This window comes from Nasonia vitripennis, chromosome 2, assembly GCF_009193385.2.
Source record: "Nasonia vitripennis strain AsymCx chromosome 2, Nvit_psr_1.1, whole genome shotgun sequence".
In the NCBI taxonomy this organism is placed as follows: Eukaryota; Metazoa; Arthropoda; class Insecta; order Hymenoptera; family Pteromalidae; genus Nasonia; species Nasonia vitripennis.
The window spans coordinates 22,509,280-22,522,219 of NC_045758.1; the positions used below are offsets into that span (position 1 = coordinate 22,509,280).

The window sequence follows — 12,940 nt, forward strand, 5'->3', positions numbered from 1 at the left end:
TTGTGGAAATGATTCTGATTGAAAAGTACTTATTTTGGAAAAGACAACTCAATATGTCGATAAATTGTATATAAAAATACAGTTCACATTTTGATGTAAATATATTACTATCAAAATGGATGATGAACACGCACCTTTTTAGTTTTTGACGACTTTTTCTAAACTCAGGTAGTTTTAAAATATAATTTTTTTTTTAATAATATAAAAGTAATTTTGAAACTAAACTAAACTGATTATCACAATAGTAATTATGGTCAAGGTAAAGAAATTGTATAACTATTATATTGATTAAAATCGTAAGCCGTTTATTTAACGGAACATATATAACAACAAATCGCATCGCACTTGAATGAATTCGGTGTTAAATGATTGCGTTTTGTGAAAATGTCATTGTTCGCAAGAAACCTCTCAGATCTCTGTTTTCTTATAATACACGTTGATTTGCAAAAACTATAATTTAAAAATGTTAAAAATTTAATGCCGCATTCATATACTTATTTCGAATACATAAAGTTCATAATTTAATATAAAATTTCTGTATACGAAGTGAGATAAAAGTAAAACATAATTTACAGAAAATCAATTTCATTCTAAACTAAAATTCCAATCACAATTATGATTCTAATCGATCAATGCCATTTTCATTCATATTTATATTTTACTTACATTATTTGTTTTTCGATTTTGATCGAATTTCGTATATAATTACAAATATGATCATGATTATAAAAATTATAGTAGTACATAATGATCGGAATATGTAATAAATAACATTACACATTTAGCAATAATTAGTGGTAAATGCGTCGCATATGAATCCCATGCTCTGCCCTAGTTTTTTGAGCTTATTTGTTTGTAGCGTACATACAATTACATATAAACTTTGAGTAAAAGCGCGACTTAATTAAGTAAGCAATTTTCCAAAGGTATTCTAAGCAAAATTTGTTATTACTTTTTATCGAAGACATGTTAGAAGGCCCGTGGAAAATATTGCGTTAGTCGCATTTGGACTTAAGACGACGATCATTCATTAATATTTACAGTCTGTTCAGTTAAATCAGTACACTTGTTGGCGCGCAATCGGTCCATTATCGCAGAATAATAGCTGAGTATATCTCCCTTATTTCCTTGTCTTACCTCCCTTATGTTTGCTTTATTCGTTAGCTGTCAAAAAATCAAATGTAGTTTGCTTTATCTTCTAGCGACGTAATTTACAATTATATATTACTATGTATCTATTTCTATCCTTTAAAAATAACTTGATTTACATTGTATTGCACTGAACATTGTAATTTCTGTCAGATAATGAGAACATTTAATACAATCACGTACTTTTAATGATTTCATTTAAGTATATGTAGCCTTTTTCGATAATGAACCGATCACGTTTGAAAATTTGAAATTTAAGAATAACAGTAATTGTGTAATAGACAAAAATAGAGACAGAGGGAGATCACTATAAAATAAAATTAGTAACGGCAGGAAGAATAGCAAAGAAAGTGCGACGAACTTGTGCAGTCTTTCTTGACCTCATCGATACACACGTAAGTTAAGTATATATCATAAAAAAAATCTGTCTGCTGAAAATTCCTATTTACATCCTCTGTTCACAATGACTAGCAAGGTAGCTAGTAAAATTCGATAACTTCTCTTTTTTTGTTAAGTCAAACTAAAGAGCATATACTCCAATTTATTTGACAGTCTTCACTCATGCTTTCATAAATACAATTTTTTTTATACATAATTTATAAATTTTTATTTACTTTTGCCATAATCAAGATCGTAGTACAAATCGATACCTAAGACTCTTTACTTCCTTCTCAAATTTTCATTGAGATTCCTATTCTAATTTATTATTAACATATCAAAAAAATAAAATTAAATTACAAAATACTGAAAAAATAAATACAATTTCAGTAGATTTTTTCTCAGTATTAAATCAATAATGCAGATCTAAAAATCACTTGCTTATGTCAATGCCACTAAAGTGTCTCAGGTACATAAATGCAGTCAATAATTTTGTGCTTATTTTTATCACTCTTATTCATAGTCTGATTCGATAAACTTGTTCAAATTCAAAAAACTTTCCATGTGTGAAAAATGTTAATTCCAAACAGTGAATTTTAATTCAGTTTAAGTTTGGGAATATTTAAGTTGAATTGATTTTGTATCAATGTATAACTTTTTAAGCGTTCTAAACGTGTTTCATTGAATTATAAAAAAACGTTATAAAAAATACTTTAGATATTTTAGCTTTACATGGATAAACATTTCTATTGAAATAATACACTTGCTAAAGAAATACTGCAGATGCAAACTATCGTAATAGCCAGCATGATGTAGACTGAAGTGATTAACCAGAATGCAAATAAGTATAGCGTTTTATTGCAATATTTACCAAGAGCTGGATCATAATTTGGTTGATATTCTTTGTAAACCCACATAGAACCTGAAACCAACGTAAAAGTTAGAAAATCTAATAGATTAAATAGTGAAACATGTAATTTTTTGTTTTCTTTACCAATGATAAACCATCCAAGCATAAAACAATTGATTAGAGTTTGCGTAGAAGACTGTCTAATTCTCTCTTCTTCTTGCTCTTCTCGACGGTGTCGTACTCTCGCAGACAGATGAAGCAATTGTTTAAATACTCCAAATCCACCTCCTACTAGTAAGTAAACAGGAATGTATTCACCTTGTGGACAGTCATACAGATAAAGCCCACCAATAATCATCATACACAGTGGAATAACAATTGTGATACCTAATATAATTGTGCACCCAACTGGAACAGAATACAACAAAGAAACTATTAGGTTGGGCAAGAGATAATTTCATATGTTGATATGGATTACTTACTTGTGCCTAAAAGTAAAACTAATATATTCTGCAGAAAGTCAAATATGCCTTTTCGGGATTTGTGTGCTTCTCTCATTCGACCAAAGAGTGATTCGTAAGATGGCGGAGGAGCTATAATAAATCACATTTTTATTTGTTTTATTTGATTGCGACATGCCACGATATCTTTGAGCTATAATACCATTGGGATCAATTGCTTCCTCATAGGATGGCGGTGCACCTCTATCACTAATCCCTGATATCGATGGCTGATCAGGAGGTAGATTAATATTGTAGTATAATGGCGGTGGCGTTGAGTTATTAAGCGTGAGCTGTGTCATCTGTGCAGCGGCATTTGGATCCACCCCAACCGACACAGCAGGCGGTACATTGTAAGGATCCGAGTTTGAGTTCAGAGGCATTCCTTCTGGCGTTGGACTAGCCTGCTTAAAATCCATTAAACTAGTACTCCGCACCTTTGATTCAGCACCTGGGCATCATCCTAGTTTTTATGCTTCCGTTCCACCTGTACAAACACAGTCAAAATTATCCCATTGTTATTTGGCGATTGCACTTTAAAAAGTAAGTTGTGATGGATCAAGGTATATATTATAATTCTCACAGAGTTGGAGGTTATGATTTAACGAACGTTAAAAAAATATTGTATTCTAAAACTCGTCGTGTCAAGAAATGCAAAGCCAGAGGCGACATTACGTCGACTGGCCGATAAACAAACAATCCAAAAACTGTTTCGCTTCGGCTAAAATTTACCCAGGCTCGGTAAATCAGACGACAGAAGAGACGGTTCTAGCAGAAGAGATCCGGAATCAGCAGGAATTCGCGTGCAGGTAAACACTTGCGAAACCGCAAGCACATACAGAGCTGTATCAGCTATATAGTCAATCAAAACTGCAGATATCCGAGCAGCATCGGCTGCTGTAGACAATTCCGAAACACACACCGACTCCGCCGCGAACAAGACTCGATCGAGTGCGATAGAGCTGCATCGCAGACAAAAGGCAAAAAGAGAAGAGAGAAGTCATTGGAGCTACGGTGGCGCGTACAAGGTAAAACGAGGAAAGTCAACAGCATTGGCGCTCAATGTCAAGCCGAGCTTCCTCGCGCGAAAACGCGAGCAACAAGGATACGTGATGCATGCTGCTGGCACGAGTCACAAGAGCGAGAGAGACGGAGCTAGTAATATGTATACTTGCGCGCGCGCGTGATCAAGAAGGAGAGAGAAAGGCTGCGGCAGACACACGCACGACGGCCTAGTCCAAAAAGCTGCAGCGTAGCGAAATTCGGCGGCGGAGCAGAGAAAGTGAGAGCGGAGACCGGCTGGCCAATTATACCGTGTGTGTACGAGTACTTATCATGCCTGTGTGTACCGTGGCAGTTAGCTGCACTTCCTGGCTGATGGACCTCTCTCTCCGGAAGCAATCGCAGGGCGACGTTGAACCTTCGCGTCCTTCAGATGCGCGCGGTGTCCTTTTGCCGGCGACGAATCACGAGGGCCGCTGCAGATAGTACGCGATCATCGGCATACTTAACGCGCGCACTTTCTTTCTCGCACTGCACGCGAGACGTTCTCGCGGCGGCGGACACTTCCTTGTTGTGGCACTGAACCCTCCTCTACTCGGCAGAGAGCGGAGCGGTGCTGCGAGCACTCTCGCTTTCGCAGAGCCGAGAGGGAGGTGGTCTCCTCTCCTCTGCTGTAGTGCCTATAGTATACTGTATGTATACGTGTGCCCACTTGTATACTGGCGCACGACTTGCGTATTCGTTATATTCCTTCTGCACGACAGCTCCCGATAATACGGGCTACGTACCTACATACACGCGCCGACTGCGTGTGTACGTGCCATGTGCGGGAGTATGAACACAGGGAACCACTGCTCGCGATTTCGAGATTATCGAATCGATTACGAGAAGGACGTAGAGGGGGATATTGCGGCGGTGACTGCGGTCATCAGGATCGTTGGCGAGATCTCGCTACCCATACATACTTATATGCACGGGCAGACGGGCTGCTTCACTGTGCGTGTTTTGCCGCAAAAAGCGAAAGTTGCTAACGTCAAGTGCTGCGGTAGATGACTCTGCATGCGGATTCTCCGTCGAAGGACGTACGATTTTCAAAGTTTACCGCCTCCAGGTGGAAAGGACTCTTCGGCCGACTGCGCAGTTGTAGTTGACTAAGCTGTGGATATGTAGTCGAAAATTAAAGAAAGAAATGCAACGGAAACCAGAACCTCGATTGTTGCGTTTCAAATTGAAATACATAAGAATTCATTCGATTCGAAAAATAATTGTTTGCACAACCACATCGAAAGTTACGTCGACCACCCTATACGTGAAAACCATCAAAAAAGGAAACATTATTATTTGCAATTTAGCAAATTATTACTTTCCATAGACCTGCTCAGAAACACTGTTTTTCGCAGCAAAATGCGTGCGCTCTATCATAATGGCTATATTTAGACATTCGCAAAAGAATGCAAAGAAGCAACCTTATTATTTGAACGTGATGTTTGCGCGTCTCAATGGAATATTTTTAGACCAGAGAGTTCTGGAAAATTCCCAATAACGTTCAATTCTTAATCTGGAAAGGGGATCAATCGTGTTTATTATAAGGAACAATGGTCCACGCACTCGCATTAAATGCCCGCGACTAAACGGGCACTTGACTATATATATATATATATATATATATATATATATATATAGCGTTTGCTAAATGACGCTGACTGCGATGTAATCTACTTGAGTCCGGGGCAGAACGGTTTGAATTGAATCGGATCGAATTTCATCAATTTTCTAAAGCAGCGTAACAGTTTTTAGTGAAAGTCCATACAAAGTACTAAATCAAACGAGATTTTTTGTACATTCGTCTACATTGCTTGCAAAATTTTAGAGAATTATTATTCCAATGCATGCAGAATTAGTTTACCTAATGGCGCCTCCACGTCGTTCAGAGATCTATATCGAAAACAAAGAAAGCACGGACTCGTGTTTCATAAAAAAGTAAGAGGTGCGTGCGTTTGTTCGACAGTACAAATTTGGCGTGAGTCGCCGATTTTCAGTGTAATCACGTATCGATGATAAATTCGTAGACACGAAGCATGGTGGGCTTTTTAAAGGTGGGGCTCTGGTATAATACAAACGTAAGAGTCGAGCACTGGGTAGTTTCGCATTGTCTAGTTCAACACAAAGAATATATCCGTCGCCATGGCCGATCCTCTACTCCTATTTTATTCATATTTTCAAGGTATAACAAAAGAATTCGAATTTATTATTGCATCTGGCTATATTAGAGATCGAATCACTTAACGTATTATTTGCCATTTTGTAGATTGCCTAATTATGATTGTGACAACGATGGTGGGAGCGAGCATAGTGAGGTACATTGTGAACAAGAAGAGAATCATTGAACTTGCTATCAAGCTTCCCGGTCCTCGAGCGTACCCCATTATTGGAAATGCGTTGAAATTCGCATGCGAGCCAGATCGTGAGTATACACAATTATTAGCATATTAAAACAATGCCTTTTTTTAAATGTCCAAGGAAATATTATTTTAAATATAAGCAACTGAAAAAGCCTCGGTTAAATGATTTCACTGTAATTTATAACAGATGTATAAACGCGTAAACTAAACATCACAACTGATATTGATGGACGTTATATATTTTTAAAGCTGAAAGTCGAAGAAGAAGTTCTCTTTGGAACAATATTCAGCTTTATTATTGTTGGAGCTGTAACTTATTAACATCTAAAAATGTGCACGGAATAAACTGGAAACAATATCTTAAATGGTTTTTAGATATAAAGATTAAGTTGTAAAAAATGAAAGATTCATGACAAAAGATACGGATTCTCAGATATAATTATAAACACGGAATTAAAACGACGATAAAATTATTTAAAAAGCTTTCTGATCATCTTTGTTATCTCTCTCTCTCTCTCTCTCTCTCTCTCTCTCTCTCTCTCTCTCTCTCTCTCTCTCTCTCTCTCTCTCTCTCTCTCTCTCGTATCAATAAAAACACTATCGTAAAATTATCAACTTACAGCATCAAAGTATGACAAATTCTATTTATGTATTATCGAAGTATCTAATCACCAATTATTAAGTCTTTTCGTTATTCCACACTGCACATTTTTGTCGTCACAAAACTAAAAATTCACTAATTAATAAGCAACGCTTCGAAATCATTGTATTAATTTAGAACTGCTCGAACGCATTGTGGATGTCATCGCGCCGTATGCTGATGTGACACCAATGAGATTATGGATGGGCCCAATGTTATACGTTATTATCACGGAGCCACGTGACATCGAGGTAAAAGATTATATAGATTAATTTTTGTAAGTGTTAAAAATCAATTTATCTTTCACTTGCGATTAAGGCAATCATTGCAAAATACTTTAAAGAAAATTCTCATTGACGATAGCTAGTATTGATGCAGCAATTTTATTTCGAATCACTTCTCGAGATCCAAATACAGGTCAGCGAATTGAACGTGCAAAAAAAATCAGACAAACTTTCACGATTAACCAAGAAAACCTACCGCACTAGCAGCGATCGTCGAAATTTAAAATCGTCAAGAGCGGTAGACTACAACGCAATAACTAAACGTACCGGCTATCCTTCTCTCTGTCTATACAAAATCGAGTCGAAGATCATCGGCTTGCTTCTCACGTTCGGCAACGACGACTTTCGCACTTCCTCGCGTGCAACGTACTGCGCTCTCGGCTCTATACGACCGATTGTGTCCGCGCGCCAGCTTCGCATCGAAAGGACATTTCGACACCGCGTAGAATGCCTCCTCGTGTGCTGCATGCTGGTGTAGACCTAAAAGAAGCAATGCACGATATTATTAGAAAATTTTCGATGGACACACGTGTATGTATAGGTGTAATTAACTGCGGAAGCCGGAAGAGTTTTCGGCATATCTAGACAAATTTAGACTAGACGATTAACTGATTCTCTTCACATGTGTGGATTGATTAAGGTTTTATCAAAATATTACAAAAAAACCTTTTTTTTTATTAAAGGTAGTGCTTAACAGTCAGCAGGCGACCAGCAAAGGCAGCGCTTATAAATTTTTGTATCCTTTTATTGGCAATGGGCTGATTAGCGGATCTGGTAAATAACTTTTGAGTTTTACATCATAGAACGAGTATTTTTAACTAATTTGTTAAGTAAAAATAAATACTTGAAGGAAAATCATGGAAAGCTCACCGGAAAATAATATCGCACATTTTAAATCAACGAACACTGGATTCTTTCATTGAAACGTTTGATCGGCGTAGTAAAGAATTCGTGAAAAAATTGGAACCATTGGCAAACGGAGAAGTATTCGACATTTTTCATTCCTTAGAAGGTTGCACAATCGATCTGGTTTGCGGTATGTATGTGTTTAATTTAGAACAGTCCATTTTATTTTACAAAATGAAAAGCTGTAAACTTATTAAAAATTTGGTTAGAAACTGTAATGGGATATACGGACATCAATGCTTTAGACAACCCTAATAAAGAATTTGTGCACTATACCGCTGAGTAAGCAAAAGCATTGTCAAGTTCATGGCAAAAAGATAAAAAGTTCATTTGCGAGAATGTGCATCAATCACTTTTTAATCAATATTGACTTATTTTCAGAATGTACAAAATCATTCACAATAGAATGATGAAGATTTGGTTGTATCCCGATTGGATTTTTCGAATAACGAGTAATTATTCTAACCAGAAACGAGCACAAACAATGATACACAATTTTACGGAACGTGTAGGTATGCGCAAAAAGTGTAAATATTAAACTTTCATTTTTTCACGGCATTATTTTAATATAGTGCATAGAAGCTGGAAGACAAGATATGCTTAAAGAAAAGAGTAAAACATGTATATTACATAGACTATTAACCGTGAATAGCGTAACAAACGAATTGACTGAGGAAGAATTGAGAGATGAAATTTATACAATTTACATAGCGGTAAAATTCAATACATACACTTGAGTTCTCTTGTCATTAAATTTAAAATTCAATTTCATCATAATATTAGTCTCAAGATACCTTGGCAGTAACGAGCAGCTTTGCAGTTTTAATGCTGGGAATTCATGGGGATGTTCAGAAGAAAGCCAGATCTGAAGTGGATGAAGTCATTGGAGTCGGGGACGTGAATATTGAATCCTTGTCAAAGCTAAAGTATCTTGAAATGGTAATAAAAGAAACTCTGCGTCTTTTTCCAATTGCGCCACTGATGGTACGCCAGCTGAATGGAGAATTGAAGCTAGGTAGGCAACAAAGAAAAAAAAAGAATCAGAACAAAGTTAATGTTTTTATAATCTAATAATTAAAACATAAATTTCATACCCTTTTAGATAATAGTATATTACCAAAGGACTGCCAAGTAGTAATCGCTCCGTACGCTACGCATCGCAGTTCAAAGTTTTGGGAAAATCCTGAAAATTTTCTTCCCGAACGATTTGCTATCAAGGAGACTGTGAAAAGACATCCTTACACTTTTATTCCATTTAGTGGTGGTCCAATGGGATGCATCGGTATGTGTTATTGCATCGTGAAAAAACGATCTTTAACATGAATAAAATTACTCTTGTCTTTGCTTCTAGGTCAAAAATATGCATTAACGGCACTAAAAATGATACTAGCTAATATTCTCCAAAAATACGTTGTAGAATCAGATGTTACACTGCGTGACATTAAATTAAAAACGGATATTTCCATTCGTTCAATGAATGGATATAAAATATCGTTACAAGCACGAACGAATATAACGAAGTACTTATAAATATGTTAGAAAATATTGTACATAATTATGTATTAATAAATTGTAATTTTATTTTGATTGTTTTTAAGTCATTTTTTACATTTGGTAAAATGTATAATTAAAACTAGATACACTATCGAAGCAAAACCTTGAATTATAAAATATAATTATTTTGTATAAATTTCCGTGTCAAAATCAATAGTTGAAAGCTCTTTTTTAATAACATAAAGAAACGTATTTCTTACTATTAGCTATATGAACATTTCGTATTTGTTACGAAATTCTACCTTTGTAAATTAAAAAGCTATATATAGAAAGCAATAAACTTATGTCTAATATATGCATGCTTGTGTAACTTTTTCAAAACAAAATCAATTTTTATCGTACTGCATTTAGAAGTGGAAAATTTGACATGAGCATTGTAATTGGAATAACGGGCTGTACAGGGGCAGCGTTGAGTTTTTGAAATTTCAACTGTCTTTCTGCTTTTGACCACTTCTTGTGACTTTTTGGTGTTGATGAAGTCATCTTTGGATTAACTACTATTTCTGCATCAGCTTCTGTAGAATAACAAAAAAAATATTTGTTGTTGTCAAATCAATATATCTTTTAAATATACTATTGCTCCTTCCATTATACCTGGATTTCGTTTCTTTACTTCATTAATGTAATACGAAATCAAACAATTTTTCAAATCCTCTTCAAATTGTGACATATTTATATTTCTCTTCTTTTTGTTGTTATCTTTTACGGTTATTAGCATCCTCTTATCTTTATATTCCCATGATAAATCAATTTTGATTTGTAATTGTAATGTAGCCTCACGAACCATATACCACATACTATTGGATTCAGTATTTTTGATATGTAAATCTCCTGAAAGATAACTAGCAAGTGTTTTCTTTGTTATATCATCCTTTAATTGTTTTGTCACTACTTCTGAAACTTCTTTAGTAATCGATTCAAAGGCTATGCACTGGACAATCTCATCCTTCGAATTAAACATTTTTAATGCTTGGACAACTTTCATAACATACAACAAGTCTAAGAAGGGAAGGTACTTTGTCTTCATTCTTAATATTTTAGCAGAAGTTTGAAAAACGATAGAATCTGTACCACAATCATTAGGTAAGCTTAGCCATTCTTTTAGCTTATCCCTTAAAATTTTGTCTGCCTCATCAAGAGGAGTTTTCTTAATATTCTGTAGCCCACGTAAGCAGTTTTCAACACGTGGTATAATGAATGTCAGGACTGCATCAATCTTTTGGAAGCAGTCTAACTTTGAAGAACCAATGCCTTCAATACTTTCAATCATTTCTTCAACTGTTGGAATTCCACTTTGACCTATGGACAAGCCCTGTTTTACACCAAAGTATCTATCGATTTCCTTTTCTGGAAGAATGTTTAAATCCTGTCCATACAACTTAAAGGAGCTTTCTTGAGTTTCATTTTTCTTGCTATCATAATGGTAAGTTGAACACTTGTGAACATTAAACTGTAATCCAATAGATTTAGCAGTCTTTTCTACAATATTCAATAGGTTTTGAAGATTTGTCATTGATTCTGCAATCAATGTGAGCTCGTTTGGAATAGCAAAGTGATTTATTTTCTTATTGAAAATCTGAAACATGTTGCTGTTTTCACTAGCTAAATTTCTCAAAATTGGCTCCATAACTAAATCAAGCAGAATAGGGTTTAATGGTGCTCCTTGAGGTAATCCTTTCAAGATAGTAATAGGATTTGTGAAGCCAGCTTCATTTACTGTTCTGATTTTTGTTTGAGCACCATCAAGTGTACTTTCAATAATATTTCTGATTGATGTAGGTACTCCATGCCGTTGTAAGGCATGCAGTATAGCTTCTTGAGGAACTGAATCAGAAGCTTTTGAAAAATCTAGCCATGCAACAACAAGATCTTTCTTACACTTTTGGGCATAATTTTTACATTCCTGTAAAATAAAACTACTTTCACATGCTGCATTATTAAGAAGAAATCCCTTCTGCGTAGCACTTAATCTTCCAGTATTTAATGACCAAGAAATCAGTCTTGCAGCAATTAGAGATTGAAAAAGTTTTGACATGGTGCTATGCATTGTTATTAAATACCAATTTTTGATATTGTCATCGTCACCTTTGTTTTCTTGGATTAAAACCGAATATGGTAGTTTCCAAACCTTTGGAACCTTCTGAAGTTGGATACAAGCATTGAAAAATGCTGTTAAAATTAAAGATTTTGGATCATATTTCAACAGAGTTCCATATTTTATTCTATCTAATCCGACACTGCGCGAATTCGATAGTCTACTACGATATTTCTGTTGCAATTTGTCTCTTACTTCTTTTGAAGAGAATTTTTTTTCCAGATAAACATTGTCATTTTCTGTTGGAGTACTATTTTGCCACAAAAATGGTGGTAATTCAGATATGTTACATTCTGATTTAACGCCAAACACTGAGTGCCAGTGCTTTTCTATTTTAGCATCTTCTATATAGCAATCAAACGTTGGTCCAAAAAGTATTTCTTGGACTGCTCGATGCTGTTGATTATGATATAAACCTTGGATTACATTTTTGTTATTCCTATCAATTCTTGGTTTTTTTGTTTGGGCATTAGGACCTTTCTTCTTTGCTTTGGAAATTCTTAATCCTCCAAATTTTTTGTTTATGCCAGCATATGTTTGAAAACGAGCTATTAATTTGTTAGCTACATCATCCAACTGTTCTTGGGTTTGAATTTGATTAATTTCTAAAATTAAGAAATTATCAACTGGAACGTCATCAGTTGGAGCATCCATTATGTATAACAACTATTAGTTGTATTATTTTTAATTCATTGATCTGTAACATTATATTTGTATAAAGTAGATGTTGAATTTTGTTGACAAAAATTTTTGTACACTAGTATCAAGAAAAATGTGAATTTTTTTTAATCTAATTGAAAAATATAATAAAATATCTTTATTCCAATGTTAATGTTTCAATTCAACTGCAGCAAGTTAAAGGCAAACAAAGCAATCAGAAGAGTTGAAAATCATCGATAAAGTATAATCGCTTAGTTGTGTAATTTTTTAAAGATAAGATTAAACAGCAGTTTCCTACACTGTACAAAATGTCTTTGTAAAATTACTACTCTCAGAGTAGTACACGTATCTGACATATTCTCAGAGCAGTTAAATTATAACATAAGTTAGTAAAATTGCTGTTGAAAGTAGTACCTTAGTAGTAGTTTTACTAACGCGTTTTGTAATTTCACTAATTTTTATTGTAATTGAACTGCTCTGAGAATAAGTCAGATACGTGTACTACTCTGAGAGTAGCAAT

The 12,940-nt window shown here is 34.9% G+C and overlaps 2 protein-coding genes across 5 annotated transcripts; one reads left to right on the plus strand and one right to left on the minus strand.

Annotated features, from left to right (window-relative positions):
• Positions 1–284: 284 nt before the first annotated feature.
• LOC100678627 (transmembrane protein 272) lies at positions 285–5,323 on the minus strand. 4 transcript variants are annotated; one of them, XM_031924863.2, is made up of 5 exons: positions 4,227–5,323; positions 3,041–3,364; positions 2,860–2,970; positions 2,522–2,785; positions 285–2,449 (listed from the first exon to the last, which is right to left on the minus strand). In XM_031924863.2, the coding sequence occupies exons 2-5, from the start codon at positions 3,294–3,296 to the stop codon at positions 2,274–2,276; spliced, it is 807 nt and encodes a 268-aa protein (XP_031780723.1). In that variant the 5' UTR covers positions 3,297–3,364; positions 4,227–5,323; the 3' UTR covers positions 285–2,273. The 4 variants fall into 4 exon arrangements, with proteins under 4 accessions (XP_031780723.1, XP_031780725.1, XP_031780726.1 ...); XM_031924865.1 differs by having other exon boundaries at positions 4,217–4,981; XM_031924866.2 differs by lacking the exon at positions 4,227–5,323 and adding an exon at positions 3,461–4,001.
• A 224-nt stretch (positions 5,324–5,547) lies between these two features.
• On the plus strand, positions 5,548–9,707 carry LOC100119435 (cytochrome P450 4g15). Its single transcript, XM_016982654.3, has 11 exons — positions 5,548–6,103; positions 6,188–6,343; positions 7,060–7,172; positions 7,889–7,979; positions 8,056–8,241; positions 8,321–8,393; positions 8,493–8,619; positions 8,684–8,824; positions 8,895–9,126; positions 9,214–9,393; positions 9,463–9,707. The coding sequence occupies exons 1-11, from the start codon at positions 6,064–6,066 to the stop codon at positions 9,639–9,641; spliced, it is 1,518 nt and encodes a 505-aa protein (XP_016838143.1). The 5' UTR covers positions 5,548–6,063; the 3' UTR covers positions 9,642–9,707.
• Positions 9,708–12,940: the final 3,233 nt, after the last annotated feature.